The sequence below is a fragment of the Balaenoptera ricei genome, chromosome 1 (genome assembly GCF_028023285.1).
Source record: "Balaenoptera ricei isolate mBalRic1 chromosome 1, mBalRic1.hap2, whole genome shotgun sequence".
Lineage (NCBI taxonomy): Eukaryota > Metazoa > Chordata > Mammalia > Artiodactyla > Balaenopteridae > Balaenoptera > Balaenoptera ricei.
In genome coordinates, this window is record NC_082639.1 from 171,253,709 (window position 1) to 171,273,230 (window position 19,522).

General features: G+C 39.2%; 1 protein-coding gene across 3 annotated transcripts in view; it reads left to right on the forward strand.

Annotated features, from left to right (window-relative positions):
* Positions 1 to 11,262: 11,262 nt before the first annotated feature.
* The window catches only part of NVL (nuclear VCP like), a 103,284-nt gene continuing 95,024 nt past the window's right edge, over positions 11,263 to 19,522 (forward strand). For all 3 annotated transcript variants that reach the window (XM_059941905.1, XM_059941909.1, XM_059941914.1), the window contains exons 1-4: positions 11,263 to 11,371; positions 14,982 to 15,055; positions 16,764 to 16,816; positions 16,903 to 17,002. In XM_059941905.1, coding sequence (XP_059797888.1) covers positions 11,315 to 11,371; positions 14,982 to 15,055; positions 16,764 to 16,816; positions 16,903 to 17,002 — 284 coding nt within the window. In that variant the 5' untranslated portion in view covers positions 11,263 to 11,314. The remainder of the gene's footprint in view (positions 11,372 to 14,981; positions 15,056 to 16,763; positions 16,817 to 16,902; positions 17,003 to 19,522) is intronic.

Here is a 19,522-nt window from a genome sequence, read left to right on the forward strand (position 1 = left end):
AGCCTGTGCACCACAACTACTGAGCCTGCACTCTAGAGCCCTTGAGCCACAACTACTGAGCCTGCATGCTGCAACTACTGAAGCCCATGTGCCTAGAGCCTGTGCTCTGCAACAAGAGAAGCCACCACAATGAGAAGCCCATGCACTGCAACAAAGAGTAGTCCCTGCTTGCTGCAACTAGAAAAACCTGTGTGCAGCAACAAAGACCCAATGTAGCCAAAAATAAATAAATAAATAGATAAATTTTTTAAAAAGACATTGTGATATTAATAAAAATAGAGACACATAGGTAAATGGAACAAAATAGAATGTTCATAAAAAGACACACATATATATGGTCAATATACCTTTTTTGATAAAGATGCAAAGACAATTCAATAATCTTTTCCATAACATGTTATTCTGTAACTACTGGATATCCATAGGCAAAAAATGAACCTTGGCCCATAATCCTCACCTCACTCACAAATTAACTCAAAATGGAACCAGACCTAACTGTAAAACCTAAAAGTACAAAAGGAAAAGACTGTTATGAAACTTTTCATTGGTGACCCAATATTCAGTAAAGCAGGAATGCAACATCCTCAATATTCTAAGGGAAAAATTCAGTCGATGTTGATTGAACATTATATCAATTAACCAAGCTGACACATAACTTACATGTCTTCCATCTAGTGCCAAACACAAAGAAATGTCACATAAAATGCAGCATAAAAAATAAACACTAAGGTAATTAATTAAAAGGTGGGATTACCGTTGTTTCTTAAACCCAAATCAGAGTAAAGCAGTAAAACAGGGCTGAAAATCTCATGAGAGAATTGTAGCTATGCATAGACTGCAATCATCACAAGGTGGGACTTCAATGTCCAAGTAGGAAAGTAAATCCAAGACCAAAACCTCATATGCAGGAGAGGAATGGCATAAATTACAGGAATCGTATAGAACAGCCCCATTTATAAGCAGAGTTGAGGATTAATAGAGATATAAAAAGCATATGGAAGTATCAAGGAAGCTTGACTTTGGGTAGAAAAAAGAGTCACCCAAAAGGAATCAGAATTCCCGTTCAGGGCCATGCTTATATTTGATCTCATTCACACTCACATTTACACTACACACACAGGATAGATTTCTAAGGTCTGAAGTTAATAGGGAAAAAATTTGTTCATGAATGAGGGAAGCACTGACAGAAGCAAACTACCAACTGAACAAAATAAAATATAAAGAAAAGAGATTCGAATATCTGAGGTAATGTAATATTAAAAAGGTGCACTTTAAAATAGTGGAGAAAGCCAAAAAATGGAAATCACCCAACAATTGTGAATAGACAAATGGGTAAGAAAAAACTGTGGTGTAAACATACAATGGAATACTACCCAGCAATAAAAACAACAAACTACTGATATGCAAAACATGGATAAATCTCAAAGATATTACATTGAGCAAAAGAAATCAGAAACAAAAGAATACATACTATATGATTCTATTATATGAAACTTGACAAATTAAAATCTAATATAAAGTAACAGAAAGCATTTCACTGGTGGCCTATATCTAGGGGACAGTGGATTGACTGGGATGAGGTGTAAGGTAATATTTCAGGGTTGATAGAAATGATCTCTATCTTTGTATTGATTATACAGGTCCACATATTGTCAAAACCAATCAAATTTGAGCGACATCAGTAAAGCTGGTGGAGTAAGGAACTCCAAAAATCTCTCTCTCCACAAAATATCCAAAAATAAACTGGCAAAAACTGTCAGAATCAACTTTATCAAAACTTCAGAAACTAGTCAGAAGGTTACAGCACTGAGACAAAAACAACAAGAAAAAAAAACAGCTAAATCTTGGCAGTTAAGAAAATCTCTGTTGAATCACTAGCTGGCCACTAAACTAAAGGAACAGAGACCTTAGTTGCCACACACAACAAAGAATACAGACTTAATAAAATTAGTTCAGAAAAGTACTAAACAAGCAAATAACAATTACAACAAGCTGCAACAATAAAACCTGGGGAGGGAGATGTCATATTATAACATTCAAAGTGTCCAGTTTTCAACAACAACAACAAAAAAATGAGGCATGCAAAGAAATAAGAAAGTAGGCCAATATACAAGATGAAAAGAAATTAACAGAAACTGTCTCTGAGGAAGCCCAGACATTGGATTTAATAAACAAAGACTTTAGGGACTTGCCTGGTGGCACAGTGGTTAAGAATCCGCCTGCTATTGCAGGGGACATGGGTTCGAGCCCTGGTCCAGGAAGATCCCACATGCCATGGAGCAACTAAGCCCATGCACCACAACTACTGAGCTTGTGCTCTAGAGTCCGTGAGCCACAACTACTGAGCCCACACGTTACAAATACTGAAGCCCGCGTGCCACAACTACTGAAGCCTGCGTGCCTAGAGCCCATGCTCCAAAACAAGAGAAGCCACCGCAATGAGAAGCCTGCACATCACAACAAAGAGTAGCCCCCACTCGCCGTAACTAGAGAAAGCCCGTGCACAGCAATGAAGACCCAATGCAGTCAAAAGTAACTAAAATAAAATAAATAAATTTTTAAAAATAAATAAATAAAGATTTTAAATCAACTATTTAAAATATGCTCAAAAATCTAAAGAAAACCATTTACAAAAACACTAAAGGACACTGTGAGAACGATGTCTCACCAAATACAGAAATTAATAAAGAGATAGAAATTATGAAAAAGAATCAAATAGAAATTAAGGAGTTGAAAAGTAAAATAACTGAAATGAAAAATTCACTGGAGGGTTTTAACAGCAGATTTAGGCAGGCAGAAAAAATATCAGCAAACTTAAAGAAAAGTCAATTGAAATTACCTACTTTGAGAAGCAGAAAGAAAAATTAATAAAGAAAACTAGTCAGCTTATATGAAACCTGTGGGACATTATCAAAGGTACTAACATATGTATAATGGTAGTTCCAGAAGAGGAGAGAGAGAAAAGAATAGGAAGAATATTTCAAAAAATACTGACCAATGACTTCTCAACTTTGATGAAAGACATGAATCTACACATCCAGGGACTTCCCTGGTGGTGCAGTGGTTAAGAATCTGCCTGCCAATGCAGGGGACACAGGTTCGATCCCTGGTCTGGGAAGATCCCATGTGCCATGGAGCAACTAAGCCCGTGTACCACAACTACTGAACCTGCGCTCTAGAGCCCGCAAGCCACAACTACTGAGCTCACGCACCACAACTACTGAAGCCCACACGCCCTAGAGCCTGCACGCCACAACTACTGAGCCCACATGCTGCAACTACTGAGCCCGGGTGCTGCAACTACTGAAACTGTGGACCTAGAGCCCGTGCTCTGCAACAAGAGAAGCCACTATAGCAAGAAGCCTGTGCAACACAATGAAGAGCATCCCCCACTCACTGCAGCTAGAGAAAACCCACATGCAGCAACGAAGACCCAACACAGCCAAAAAAAAAATACACATTCAACAAGCTCATCAAATACCAAGTAGAAACTCTGAAAGAAAACTCAAAGAGAGTCACACCAACACACATTGTAATCAAATTATTTAAAGCCAAAGGTGGAATTCCAAAATCAGCAAGAGAGAAGTGACTAGTCTTGTACAAGGGAGCCTCAATAAGATGAACAGTTGATTTCTCATCAAAAAAATCACAGACACCAGAAGACACTGGGATAACATAATTAAAGTACTGAAAGAAAAGAAACAAAACACAACAAAATTCTACATGAAGAATTCCAGATCCAACAAAACTATCCTTAAAAAGTAAAACATAAGACCTAAAAATATAAAATGCCTATAAGAAAACATATAGGAAAGCTTCATGACATTGGATTTGGCAAAGATTTCTTGCATATGACACCAAAAGCACAGGGAAAAAAAGCAAAAAAATAAACAAATGGAACTATATCAAACTTTAAAACTTCTGTGCATCAAAGGAAACAACAGAGTGAAAAGGTAACCAATGGAATGGGAGAAAATACTTGAAATCATATATCTGATAAGGGATTAACATCAAGAATATATAAAGAACTGCAAATCAACAACAAAAAAACAAATAACCCAATTACAAAATAGGCAAGAACTCAAATAGACATTTCTCCAAAGAAGATATACAAATAGCCAACAAGCATATGAAAGGGTGTTCAACATCTTTACTAATCAGTATATGGCAAATCAAAACCATAATGAGATATTTCTTCACACCCATTAGGTTGACCACTATCAAAAAAAAAAAAAGAAAAAAACAGAAAATACCAAGTATTGGTGAAGATATGGAGAAAATGGAACTCTTGTGTACTGTTGATGAGAATGTAAAATGGTCCAGCCCCCATAAAAAATAGAATGGAGGTTTCTCAAAAAATTCAAAATAGAATTACCATGTGATCCAGCAATCTCACTTCTGGGTATATATACGAAAGAATTGAAAGCAAAATCTTGAAGGGATATTTGCACACCATTGCAGTATTTTTCACAGTAGCAAAGAGGTGAAAACAACCCAAATGTCCCTTGACAGATAAATGGATAAAGAAAATGTGGTATACAATAGAACATTATTCAGGCTTTCAAAAGAAGGATATCCTGTCACATGCTATGACATGGATAAACCTTTAGGATATTATGCTAAATTGAAATAAGCCACCACAAAAAGACAAATACTGAATGATTCCACTTATATGAGATACTCTAGTAGTCAAACTCATAGAAACAGAGAGTAGAATGGTGGTTTCCAGGGGCTGGGTTGAAGAGGAAATGGGGACTTTTTGTTCAATGCATACAGAGTTTCAGTTTTTTGTTTTTTTTTTTAATTTTATTTATTTATTTATTTTTATTTTGGGCTGTGTTGGGTCTTCGTTTCTGTGCGAGGGCTTTCTCTAGTTGTGGCAAGCGGGGGCCACTCTTCATCGCGGTGCACAGGCCTCTCACTATCGCGGCCTCTCCTGTTGCAGAGCACAGGCTCCAGACGCGCAGGCTCAGTAGTTGTGGCTCACGGGCTTAGTTGCTCCGCGGCATGTGGGATCTTCCCAGACCAGGGCTCGAACCCATGTGCCCTGCATTGGCAGGCAGATTCTCAGCCACTGCGCCACCAGGTAAGCCCCAGAGTTTCAGTTTTGCAAGAGGAAAAAGTTCTAGAGATGTGTTGCCCAACAATGTTAATATGACTAACACTACTAAAATGTACACTTAGAAATGGTTAAGATGGTAAACTCTGTTACACGTTTTTTACTAAAATTTAAAATGTTTTTAAATGAAGCAAGAATAAAGACATTCCCAGATAAACAAAAACTGAGAGATTTCTTTGCCAGTAGACCTGCCCTACAAAAAAGGTAAAGGGTGTCAGTCCTTTAGGCTGAAATGAAGGACACTAACTTGAAACCATATGAGGAAATAAAGAATTCCGGTAAAAGTAACTACATAAGTAAATTAAAAAGTCAGTATTAATTTAATTTTGGTTTGTAATTCTTCTTTGTTTCCTATATGATTTAAAATACAACTACATAAAACTATAATTATAAAGCTATTGATGGGCACACAATGTATAAATATGTAATATGTGACAAGGTAATGAGGGGGACAAAGCTATATATATAGTAGCAGCAAAGTTTATTCAATGTAGATTGTTATAAATTAACATGTTTAATTGTACTTTCCAGGGTAGCCATTAAGAAATTAACTTTAGGGAAATGCAAATCAAAATCACAATGAGATTATCATTTCACACCCACTAGGATGGCTGTAATTTAAAAAATAAAAAGACAGAAAAAAGGTTTGGGCAGGATATGGAGAAACTGGAACCTTCATACACTGCTGGTGGGAATGTAAAGTAGTGCAGCTCCTGTGGAAAACAGTTTGGTTGTTCTTCAAAAAGATAAACATTGAATTCCCACATGACCTAGCAATCCCAATCTTAGGTATATACCCAAGAAAACTGAAACCAGGTATTCATAGAAAAATTTGTATACAAATGCTCATAGCAGCATTATTCTTACAAGCTAAAAAGATGAAATAATCCTAAATGTCAACCAACTGATAAACTGATAAGTAAAATGTGACAGATCTATACAATGAAATCTTATTCAACCACAAAAAGGAATGAAAAAAAAAAAAAAAAAGGAATGAAGTATCAGTACATGCTACAACCTGGATAAACGGATAAACCTTGGAAAGAAACTATGCTGAGTGAAAGAAGCCAGACACAAAAAAGTCACATATTGTATGATTCCATGCATATGAAATGTCCATAATAGGCAAATCCATAGAGATAAAAAGTAGCTTAGGGCTTCCCTGGTGGTGTAGTGGTTAAGAATCCACCTGCCAATGCAGGGGACACAGGTTCGAGCCCTGGTCCGGGAAGATCCCACATGCCGCGGAGCAACTAAGCCTGTGCGCCACAACTACTGAAGCCCATGCACCTAGAGCCCGTGCTCCTCAAGAAGAGAAGCCACTGCAATGAGAAGCCCGCGCACCGCAACGAAGAGTAGCCCCCGCTCGCCACAACTAGAGAAAGCCCGTGCACAGCAACAAAGACCAAACACAGCCAAAATAAATAAATAAAATAAACAAATGTATTTAAAAAAAAAAGTAGCTTAGTGTTTTCCAGGGGCTGGGGAAAGGGAGGAACTGGGAGTGATTGGTTAAGGTATATGGGGCTTCTTTTGGGGATGATGAAAATGTTCTCGAACTATGTATTCATGATACTGGCCCAACACTGTAAATATACTAAACGCCACTAAATTTTATCTGTGATATAGTTTAAATGGTGAATTTTATGTTAGTTTTACCTCAATTTTTAAAATATTGAACTATACACCAAAATGGACACATTTTATTATAGATAAAAGATACATCAATAGAGTTTTTTTTAAAAGAGTAATGATATTGAATTCTTATTCAAGAATCTTTTGCTCTTCTTGACCATTTGTTCTTTCACATTAATCTTAGACTCAACTTTTGAAATTCCTCCAAATTACCCATATCCACTCAAATTAATGTTGGTTGTCAATGACAGAAACCTCAAATACTGGTGATTTAAACAAGAAAGAAGTATATTTTCTCTCTTTCTCTTCCTAGAACAGGTCAACTTCTTTCCTGCTTTAGGGACTTTGCACACTCTCTCTATCTGAAATTCTCTTTCAGCAACCAGTTCTGCTATCCTTAAGGTTCTCACATGTCACATTCTCAGAAATTCTTCCGATAACTACTAAGACTGAGGTAGGCTGCTTTTGCTATTCTTTATCACAGTACCTTGATTATTTCTGTCACAATTTTCATTCATTTACTTAGCAATCATTCACTGAAAACCTTCTATATAAAAGGTACTGTTCCAAGGGCTATGAAATCCTCATTATTTGTCATTTTTGTAATTATATGTTAATTGTTTTGCCAGCCCACCACTTGACCCTCTCACTAGAACATAAGTTCACAGACCATATCTGTTTGATCATCACTGTATCCTCTGACTTTAGCATAGTAACTGCCATATAGTAGACAAACATTTGTAGATCGAATGTATAAAATGCCAGCTCAGGTATTATTTTTATTCTATTCAAGATTAGGGACAGGAATGAGGCATTCATCTCAAAGGAGAACAAACTTGATTAGAAATCGGAATTATTGGCCTTTACAAAATAAATCAAATCAAAGATTTTTTTTCTTAACCTCAGAAAACATGGATACAGACTCAGTCTCCAGCTCCCAGCAAGCAGGCAACCTCCCTTTTGAACCTTGGTAAGGAACCTCGGTCATGCAAACTCTCACCGTTTTTCTCTATGTTCCTATTATACATTGATGACCATATAATTCATTGTCCAAACTGGAACCCTTATGAGAGATAAAGATGAGAAACTGAATATACAAATGAACAAGACCCTGTAAAAAAAATTAAAAACAAAACAAAACAATACTCTGACTTATAATCTGCAGCAACCAGTCCAGGAAACCAAGCTACTATCTGCAGGTACCAAACCAGGAAGCCAGTCTGCTATCTACAGGTTGGACTTGTAGGAAGTCAGAACAATATCTCTAGCAAACAATCCAGGAAGCCAAACAATAAACCCTGTAGCATTGGCCCCAAATGTCCAGAACTCCATTGACAGCTTCTCTAATTTTCGTCCCTGCTTCAAACTTAGGACTCACCAGGAAAGCCAAATATACACCCCTAACTAGTCACATAGGATGCCCTGCTTTTAGTTAGCCCTCCTACAGCTTCCCCATACCAAGAGTCTTCAATCAGGGCATATCTGAAACCTTCCCTTTTTCAGCTATAAAGCTTTCCCAATCCTTTACCTGCCTTTGAGTCTCTGCCAAAATGCAAGTGATGGTGGCCAACTCGCTTGCTATTATTGCAAGCTCTGAATAGTCTTTGCCTGTTCTCATTTGGGTGACTTTCATTTAGTTCCACAAAAGGAATACTGTTAATAATTGTGCTTGATCAAGAGGCAAAAATCGGGTCTGTCTTGAGTAAATCAGGACATAGATCACCCTAATTAAGAAGCAAAATTAGACAAGAGGCTGTTTGCTAGTGAGATACAAAATTTGGGAGGGCAAAGGTATGATGAACAGAAGGTGAAATGTGCCACTACCACTAGGTGGGGTTGCACCATTAAAGAATGGAGGACAATTCAATTACTGCAGGAAGTTCTTGAGATGTATATGCACTCAAGTTACTATTCGGTAATGTTTTTGGTTTAGGTGTATGGTACTGTAAAATCTAAACACTGGAATTAAGGTAAAATTGTCTTCAGGGCAATGATTACTGGAAATAATTCCAATGGAAAATGTTCTAGCACACAGTTATTGATGCCTACTATTAACTTACTTTCAGGTATTGCCTACTGCACCTGATGCAGTAAATAGGTGAAAAACACACCCCTTGCCCTTAACAAGTTTGCATTCTAGAGTACTTAAGGACCAAATGAGTTACATAATTTTCAGGGCCCAGTGCAAAATTAAAATAAGGGGCCACTTGTTCTAACAGTATTAAGAGTTTCAAGATAGCAACTGCAGAGCATTAAACCAAGCGTGGAGCCCTTCTGAGCACAAAGCCCTTTGCGGCTGCACAGATCACACACCCATGAAGCTGACCCTAAGTGTAGAATAGTCCTCTCCAACAAGTTATAGACTAATACACTATGCTGCTTGGTATATGTTGTAATGCTGCTGGGCCCTTTAGCCTGTTTTATTCTATGTGGTACATTTGGTATGCACAGAATAAAATTACATTTAAAGAGTTACTGGGCAATGAGTATATTTGTGCTATTTGCTGTAAGGAATCTTCACTAAAGTTTAATCAAGCACATAAATACTTTATCTAATTTAAAATATTATAAAAGTTACAATTATAATTATTTTGCTTTTCCCCACAAGACTCAAGGGCAGGGCAGGGACTTATACTGGTAGGTATTCAGTAAATACTTGTTGAATGAATGAAAGGAGGCTTCACTGGGTGGAGATTTTAATAAAAGGAAATAACAGGAAAGGCTGTAGGGGAGATGGTTAGCTAGGATGCTGAAACTCATAGGCTGGCCAGGAAGGACATTGTAGATAAGAGGAAATGTCAGTGAAAGCAAAGTGCTGTGTATAATTTATTTATCTGTTTATCATTATTACCTTCCAATAGAACTGTAAGTCCCATAGAAGCAGGAATCTTTTCTTTCTTCATAGCTGTACTCAGTGCCTGTGACATAGTAGGTCTTCAATAAATATTCACTGGCTGAATAAATGCAGGCAATGCTGCTTAGCTAAAAGCAGAGTACCTATATAGTGAAGAAGTAGGAAATGAAGTTGGAGCCACATCGCCCAATGTTTTGAAAATCAGAGTGAGAATCTATACTTCATTCAGTGTACAGATAAGAACCATTAAAAAGAACAGTGTTATACTCTAAACTCTGCACAGAAAGTAAGTCAGTGGTACCCTGGCTAGAAGATTATCTGTTGTCGACTGAAAAAATGCATACCCTAAAAGTTGAGGATTATGTTTTATTCGGCAGACTTACTGAGGACTATAGCCCTGGGAACCAGCTCTGTGATCCAAAGAGGTAAGGGAGGAGCCAGGATGCATAGGAAGTTTTGCTGAAAACAAAAACAAAAACCTTTAGTTGAACATCAAAAGATTACTGCTAATCACAAAAAACAGACATTTCAAGTCAATGATTTTAGTGCTTTTTTTATGTACGGGAAGACGCAAGACTCTGGCCTTATTGAAATTATACTTTTGATATGCACCTTAACTACCTAGGGTCAGCATCCTGTTTTTCTCCATCCTGAATTCCTCTCATGGTGCACCACTGGGGGCAGCAAGAGTGGCTGATGGCTTTATGGCCACATCCTTTGTTTACTAAAATGTCAGGCAACATTCTTTATCCACACTGTCAACATCTCACCATCTTCTCTTGATTCCATCTCCTCTCCACACCTCAATACACTACTTAGGCCACACTTAATATTGTCATAAGCCAAGTAAGACCTCAAATAAGAATACTGAAAACACGATTAAAACAAGCAAACAAACAGAAACTAAAGCCAGTAAATTTTTTGATAATGGTTCCTTTATTTGTGTCTCCTTCGCTGCAAGATAAACTTCTTGCGGGCAAACACATACGTTTAATAAAATTCTGGGCAGTTTCTAAGCCAAGATGGAGTCTGCCACTGGATGTGCTCAATGAATTATCTGTCGAAAATACCATAATAGCAAGTGATTTCCAAATGTAACAGATGGTTTGGTTATCTGGGTAAGTTAATCTTTCCTTCTCTTTTGACACCAAGCCCCTTTGTCGGGTCTCAGTAATGCGCCTCACTGGGTGGGAAAGCAAGCAGCAGGGTGGCGCTGTGTTTTTATCCTGATCTAATCGTCCCAAGTATCTAGTTTTCGTTTTGTTAAGATCCTAAGTCAAGATTAACTTTACATTCGCAAACGGCGCGCCTGGAACGCCTAGAATCTGACAAGCGAAACCGGCTACAAACAGAGGCGGGGGACCAGTCGCCCGCACGAACCTCCCTGCAGCCGCCTATGCGCATCACCGCACAGTTGGGAACAATAAAGTTGAGCGTGTTCAAACGGGTCCTTCATCCAGGGCCTCTCGGACAAGCCTGTAAAATAAGACTCCTAGAAACTCCCTACTGCTTTCAAGTCTTCTCCGTGTGTTTTCGGTAGTTTTTTTTTCCTCACTCGCCATACAAAACTCCTGAGGGGAACGGCACGGGCTAGGCAGGCTTGGGGAGCATTTCTGGGGGAAGCTGGCCCGGCGATCGCCGCGGGCAGCCTCGGGGAGGCCCTCGGTTCACGTGAAGCCCAGACAGCGGCGACGGAAGCAGAAGCGATGAAGCCCAGGCCCGCGAGGTTTGTGGATAATAAGCTGAAGCAGCGCGTCACCCAGGTGTGTATCCCGAACGGCCAGGCCTCACAGTGGTGCGCGTTCGGTGCCCAGGGTCACCGCAGGCCCCTTCTCGGGGGGCTCCCAGCTCGAACCCGACTAGCCGCCTGCTCCAGTTAGGGTGCGGGCATGGGGCTGTGGACAACTCCACTTCTTCGCGAGCGGTTCCAGGCCTTCCCTTCTCACTGTGGGGCGGGGTTTCACGGAGCAGCCCGAGACCGTGGGAGGCTGCGGCTTGATGGGGTCCTGCCCGGATCTGCTTGACCTCAGTGCAGATCAGCAAGGAGAGTGCAGATGGCCTTTGAGTTTAAATCTTCCTGTCTTGTGAAGTGGGGACGGAAACATTCTTCGAAAGCCCATGTGGACGAAGCGCTTTGGCGGCCATAAAGAATACGTTAATTTCCATTCTCAGGAAACTTGGGGTCAGGTTGGGACGCAGTAAAAAGAGATACTCTGGATCTGACTTTATAATGGGCACTTTACCTACGGTTTTTTTCATTTTCATAATCACCAGTGGAATGCATTGTGTGGTAAATGTCTTGGAATGGTACAGTCAGCACGCAATCTTAGTTAGAAAGAGACACAGATACTTTAAGAGCTATATACTCTCGTTGTGTCTCTTTTACTTTTCCGGCCACTGTACAGTTTCCTTTTTGGATCTGTCTCTTCCTACCATCTGTTGGAAGTGCCTTTGAGCCCCTGTGCTCTTACCTTCTCTTTCATTATCCTCGTACTTCTCTCTTATCCGTCCACACTTCTAGGTGATCTCATGCAGTCTAGTACCTTTAAATGCTATTTACACATTCATGACTTCTGAATTTATATTATAATCCAATGCAGATTTTTATCTTGAATTCCAGATTCATATATGCAGCTGCCTACTCAACATCTTCTCTTGAGTGTCTGATCGATATTTCAACTTAACGTATCCAAACTAAACTTTTGATATTCTCCTCCAAACCTGTCCTTTCTTAGTGTTCTTTATTTCAGTATATAACATCCATTTGTTAAGGCCAAAAACCTTAAGACTCATTCTGACTTTTGCTTCCTGTAACCAATTAATCAGCAACCTATTAGGCTTTACCTTCAAAATATACTTCAAACCTAACCACTTTTTACCATCTCCTCCAACATCCTAGTCCAAACCACACTCCCTATTAGAGTATTGCAGTAGCCTCCTAATTGATCTCCCTGATTCTGGTTTTACTTAAAGTCTGTTCCCCATAGAGCAGCCAGGGATATCCTTTTAGAGGGAAAATTGGAGTTTGCCAGGGCCCTGCTCAAAACTCTTCAGTGGACTTTCGGACATTTGGTGTAAAATCCATCCTAAATAGCCCTATGTACTTTGCCCCTGTCTACCTTTTTGTCCCTTTTGCTCTCTCCCTTGATTACACTGTCCTATATACACGGACCTTCTCAGACATGCCAAGCACAGGACTTTTGCTGTTGCAGTTCACTCAGTCTCAATGACTCTTCCTCTGGATGTTTGCACAACTTGCTCCCTCACTTTATTCAGGTCTCTGAGCAGTGACTCCTAATGGCTAAATCCAGTGGCCTCTTCTCAGTCCTTGCCACACTTGACTGCTCTTCAGCATTTGACATTAGCAGTTTTCCTCTCTTGCTTTTACTTTGGTTCATTATAAAAGTAATAGGTTCTTATGGTTTAAAATAAAAGGAACTGGAGGGTATAAAATGAAAAGAAAGAATTCCTTTCATCTCCACTCCATTTCTCCACAGGTAATCAGGGAGAGTTTCTATTGTATCTTTCTTAAAATTTTGTATGCATATATGCACTTATAGATGTATTAATTATTTTTAATCACACACATGGGCTCATCTGCATCTATTCTGCTGCTTGCTTGTTTCACTTAGCAGTATGTTTTAGACATCTTCCCACAAGTAGTACACTTGCCTCCTTTTAACTAGCATATTAGTTATCTATTGCTGTATAACAGATGACTCTTAAGACTTAGCAGATTAAAGTGGTTTTAGTTCTGTTGCGTTTTGATTTGCAGTGGGTATGAGATATACATGTATATGTATAATTCAAGATTAACTGTGGTAAATGACAGCATGTTATAGGAGTTCAGAGAAGGGGAAGATTAACTAGAACGGTCCAGCTTTGGATACCTAGTCTCTTGTCATTGGAGGCATTTATGCAGAGACTGTTCTTATGTGTTAGGGATCCTGGAGAAGAAATTGCTGTATGAAATGGGGAACCTAGACTGGATAACTAGCAAGTAGTGAAACTTGGGAGTTGATGGTTAGACATTCCAGGTTTGAAATCTTGCCGTGTAACTTAGGTGCACCAGCAAGTAACTAACCTTTTAAAGCCTCTTATAAAATGGGGGGAGATTGACATCTACCTCATAGCATTGTGAGTACTAAAAGAGATAATGTGTAAAAGGCCCCTAGAACAGGTTTACCAGGCCCTTAGTTTCTTAGTAATTTTTTTCATGATGCTCCTAGGCCCAAAGTAATACCTAATGGGTTTGTTTATTAAGTAGTTAGGTTCAAGCAACTTAATAACTATTTAGTCCAAATAACTTATTAGCTTTTTGAACAAATAATACAAAAAGTGCAAGGAAAGTTAATGCATTTGTATTTCATTCTTAAAATAACCACAGTTATTTACTAGTGGGATTTGTGAGTCCATTGGGCACGGCACAACTTCTCATACCTTGCGATCAGATTGACACTGCTCCTCTCATTTTGTGTTCCACCTTGATTTTTTCTTTTCTTTTTTAAAATTAATTAATTAATTAATTAATTAATTTACTTTTGGCTGCTTTGGGTCTTTGTTGCTGCGCGCGGGCTTTCTCTAGTTGCGGCGAGCGGGGGCCACTCTTTGTTGCGGTGCGTGGGCTTCTCATTGCGGTGGCTTCTCTTGTTGCGGAGCGCGGCCACCTTGATTTTTATTACAGCAAATGCTTAAAAAGCCAGTTTTGCAAAGATACGACATCATCAAAAGGTGATTTAATATTGCAGCTGTGAATTGTCTCAGGCTGGTACAGTGGACCCTGGAACAATCCGGGGGTGTGGTGCTGACCACCTCCCCCCCACCCCTACTCAGTTGAAAATCTGTGTATAACTGTACAGTTGGCCCTCCATGTGTGGTTCTGCGTTGGCATATTCAACCAGCCCTGGGTCACCCAGTACTGTAATACGTATTTATTGAAAAAAATCTGCTGTAAGTGGACTGGTGCAGTTCAAATCCGTGCTGTTCAAGGGGCAACTGTAGTTCCTGCACTGTTGGACAGATACCGAATATTACTGTGTTCCCTCAAATTTAAAATATCCCTCGGTGCTCTCACAAGTTGAGTGCTTTGTTCTGGTATATTTGGGAACCTAGGGTATAAGAAGCCCTCACCTACTTACTGCCTTATAGCTATCCTAGTTATTGTTGTTGTGTTGTCATAGTGATTAATAATGTTAATTAAATTCTTTGATTCAGATTTGATAATTATTTGGTGATTTTTATTTATATTTCCAGTATACTTCATTAATGGAGAGTTTAACGTATGACATGTTTGAGTAGCTCAGTCGCTTACTTGTCGATTAAAATCACTGAGTTTGAACTATTGTTTTGTATTTATCACGTTTTCTGTTTTAGTACCTCACCAGTGACAGATGTGGCAAATACGTGGACACTGGAGTCTTAGCATCCGATTTACAAAGAATGTACAGGTAAAGAAATGTAGTCTCCAGATTCTTGCTTTTCTTTCCTACCATTTTTAAAGTTTACATCCTGTCTAAATTTCCAACTGATATTAATAGCCGCTGGTATTAGTTCACCAGTCCATACCTTTAGAATTCTGTTTACCTATACAAACATTTATCAAGCACTTGTGATATGTAAGGAGCCGTCCTTGTTGCTAAGGAAAATGGCTGCTTCTTATGTTTTAGCACCCGACTCTCTGGTCAGGAGTATTACTGCTTTTCCTGCTTCATTAAAAAATTAAAACCATTAGGCATGATCTCCCTCAGTCTCCTGACTATCTAAAAATGTGTCGCTCGAGTAGTCTTTCCACTGAAGATTAAATCCTCCTTTTGTGCCTCTAATCCCACTTCTTCTGCTGTGTTGCCTCTGTAATTGTCTCTGCTTTGTGTAACTCACTGTTTCTATTTTCTTGACTTCCTTAGTCTGTATATTAGTTTGCTAAGGCTGCTATAAGAAAGTACCACAGAGTAGGTGGCTTGAACAACAGAAATTTTATTCCCTAATGTTGTGGAGGCTCCAAGTCCATGATCTAGGCATTGTCAGGGTTGGTTTCTTTTGAGCTCTCTCCCTGGCTTACAGAAGGCTGTCTTCTCCCTGTGTCTTTACATGGTCTTTCCTCTGTGTGTGTCTGTATCCTAATCTCTTATTCTTATAAAGACATCAGTCATGTTGCATTAGGGCCCACCCATATGACTTCATTTTACCTTATTTACCTCTTAAAAGGCCATGTCTCCAAATGCAGTCACATCCTGCAGTACTGGGGGTTAGGACTTAAACATATGAATTTTGGAGGGACACAGTTCAGCCCATAACACTCTGCCCTCTTGCCCCCCAAATTCATGTCTTTATTGTTTGCAAATATACGCCTTCCATCCCAGCGGCCCTGGAAGTCTTAACCAATTTCAACATCAACTCTAAATCCACAGTCTCATCTGAATATCATCTAACTCAGGTATGAGTGTGGCTGGAAGTATGATTCCTCCTGAGGCGAAATTCCTCTCCAGCTGTGAACTTGTGAAGTCAGACAACAAGTTATCTGTTCCCAAAATATGATGATGGGACAGGCATACGATAGACATTCTCATTCCAGAGCGGGGAAATAGGGAAGAAGAAAGGGGTCATGGTCTCAAGGAAGTCCGAAACCTAGCAGGGGAAATTCCACTAGACTTTAAGAATAATCCTCTTTGACTCAGTGCTCTGTCCTGTGGGCTCACTGGGATGACTGCCCTGCCGTTTGGAACCGCGTGGGAGACAGTGCCTCTCCCTGGACCTGTGTCCCCTGGGCGCATGGTATCAGTGGCAGCCCTGCCACCTTCGGAGCCTCCTTTGTAGTCGTTCTTTCCTTTTTTTGAAGGATAAATGTGTTCGCAGCTGCATTCCTCTTTTGGCCTGCCCTGTGGAATCCAAGAAGTCCAATGGCCTTCCTTCATTTCATCCTTTCTCTGTCTTCTTCAGTACAAGCTGGCAATGTTGCTGCTGCTCTAACCCTATTTCTAATCAGGAAAAATTACAATTGTAAAAGTATAAACTCAGAAGTTGTTTGAAAATAGGTTTATGGTCAGTGTGAATACAGTGACATATATTTATGCAAATTTATGTTCTCAATTTAGATTGGGCTTAATGGGAAAATATTGGTGGAGACCACTGTACTAAACTTCTGGTTATGTTTTTCAGTATAGACTATGGTCGAAGAAAAAGAAATGCTTTTAGGATTCAGGTAGAAAAAGGTGAGTCTTTTAGTGTTAGAGCTGCATTATTAATAAAGTCATAGAAAGAATTGTTTTAGCTCATGGCATTTTTCTTTTCGTTTCAGTATTTAGCATAATTAGTAGTGAGAAGGAACTTAAGGATCTACCGGAATTAGAAGATGAACATCTGGCTAAAAGAGCAAGACACGGTGAAGAGGATAATGAGTAAGGATTATAGAACGGAGGGTTTTTTCCTAAAACATGAACCTGATCACGTTACCTTCCTACTTGTAAAACTTCAGTGGCTCTTCATTGCCAGTGAGGCCCAGCATAATGTGCTTACCTCACCTCTCCAGACTTTTACCTCAGACTACTGAATACTCACTGTTCCCCAGAGAGGTCATCTGCTTTCTTTGTGCCTTTGTGTGGGTGGTTTTCTTTTTTCTTTCTTTTTTTTTTTTTTTTTTTTTTTTTGTCATCTAAAGCTTCTGTTTCCTTACTTATTTTCATTTTGGATGATCTGTCCATTGGTGTAAGTGAGGTGTTAAAGTCCCCCACTATTATTGTGTTACTGTCGATTTCCTCTTTTATAGCTGTTAGCAGTTGCCTTATGTATTGAGGTGCTCCTATGTTGGGTGCATATATATTTATAATTGTTATATCTTCTTCTTGGATTGATCCCTTGATCATTATGTAGTGTCCTTCCTTGTCTCTTGTAACATTCTTTATTTTAAAGTCTATTTTATCTGATATGAGTATAGCTACTCCAGCTTTCTTTTGATTTCCATTTGCATGGAATATCTTTTTCCATCCCCTCACTTTCAGTCTGTATGTGTCCCTAGGTCTGAAGTGGGTCTCTCGTAGACAGCATATATATAGGTCTTGTTTTTGTATCCATTCAGCAAGCCTGTGTCTTTTGGTTGGAGCATTTAATCCATTCACATTTAAGGTAATTATTGATATGTATGTTCCTATGACCATTTTCTTAATTGTTTTGGGTTTGTTTTTGTAGGTCCTTTTCTTCTCTTGTGTTTCCCACTTAGAGAAGTTCCTTTAGCATTTGTTGTAGAGCTGGTTTGGTGGTGCTGAATTCTCTTAGCTTTTGCTTGTCTGTAAAGCTTTTGATTTCTCCATCAAATCTAAATGAGATCCTTGCTGGGTAGAGTAATCTTGGTTGTAGGTTCTTCCCTTTCATCACTTTAAGTATATCATGCCACTCCCTTCTGGCTTGTAGAGTTTCTGCTGAGAAATCAGCTGTTAACCTTATGGGAGTTCCCTTGTATGTTATTTGTCGTTTTGCCCTTGCTGCTTTCAATAATTTTTCTTTGTCTTTCATTTTTGTCAATTTGATTACTATGTGTCTTGGCATGTTTCTCCTTGGGTTTATCCTGCCTAGGACTCTCTGTGCTTCCTGGACTTGGGTGGCTATTTCCTTTCCCATGTTAGGGAAGTTTTCAACTATAATCTCTTCAAATATTTTCTCTGATCCTTTCTCTCTCTCTTCTCCTTCTGGGACCCCTATAATGCGAATGTTGTTGTGTTTAATGTCCCAGAGGTCTCTTAGGCTGTCTTCATTTCTTTTCATTCTTTTTTCTTTAGTCTGTTCCGCAGCAGTGAATTCCACCATTCTGTCTTCCAGGTCACTTATCCGTTCTTCTGCCTCAGTTATTCTGCTATTGATTCCTTCTAGTGTAGTTTTCATTTCAGTTATTGTATTGGTCATCTCTGTTTGTTTGTTCTTTAATTCTTCTAGGTCTTTGTTAATCATTTCTTGCATCTTCTCAATCTTTGCCTCCATTCTTATTCCGAGGTCCTGGATCATCTTCACTATCATTATTCTGAATTCTTTTTCTGGAAGGTTACCTATCTCCACTTCATTTAGTTGTTTTCCTAGGGTTTTTTCATGTTCCTTCATCTGGTATATAGCCCTCTGCCTTTTCATCTTGTCTATGTTTCTGTGAATGTGGTTTTTGTTCCACAGGCTGCAGGATTGTAGTTTTTCTTGCTTCTGCTGTCTGCCCTCTGGTGGTTGAGGCTATCTAAGAGGCTTGATGGGACGCTCTGGTCGTGTGGGTGGTTTTCTGTAGCTGGAGTGTTCATTACCCCTTTATGAACTTTCATTCAGCCTTCAAGAGTTAGCTTTCTTTTTTTTGGGGGGGGGCAGTTATAACATCTTTATTGGAGTATAATTGCTTTACAATGGTGTGTTAGTTTCTGCAAGAGTCAGCTTTCAAAAGGCTATGTTATTGCCTTTTCACGCCTTTTTGGACTCCTCCTTTCTCAGCATTTCCTTAACTCCTAGTTATAGGTATTTAGTGTAGCACTTCTATCATATGATATTGAGAGTATTTGTTTACGTGTTTGCATTACTAACAGAACTGTCTCATTAGCTCTGTTTTTCTCTGCCCTAATACAATGCCACGTACATAAAAAGGTGCCAATTAATTTTGTGTTTAAGAAGTAATATTGTTGAGTTTTTTTTGACTGTATTGCAGTAAAATTGACATACAGTAAGCTGTACTTTTTTTTTAAGTTCCTTTACTCTTTTTTTTTTTAATTAATTGATTTATTTATTTTTGGCTGCACTGGGTCTTAGTTGCTGTGCGCGGGCTTTCTCTAGTTGAGGCGAGCAGGGGCTACTCTTTGTTGCGGTGTGCGGGCTTCTCATTGCGGTGGCTTCTGTTGTTGCGGAGCACAGGCTCTAGGCCCGCGGGCTTCAGTAGTTGTGGCTCACGGGCTCTAGAG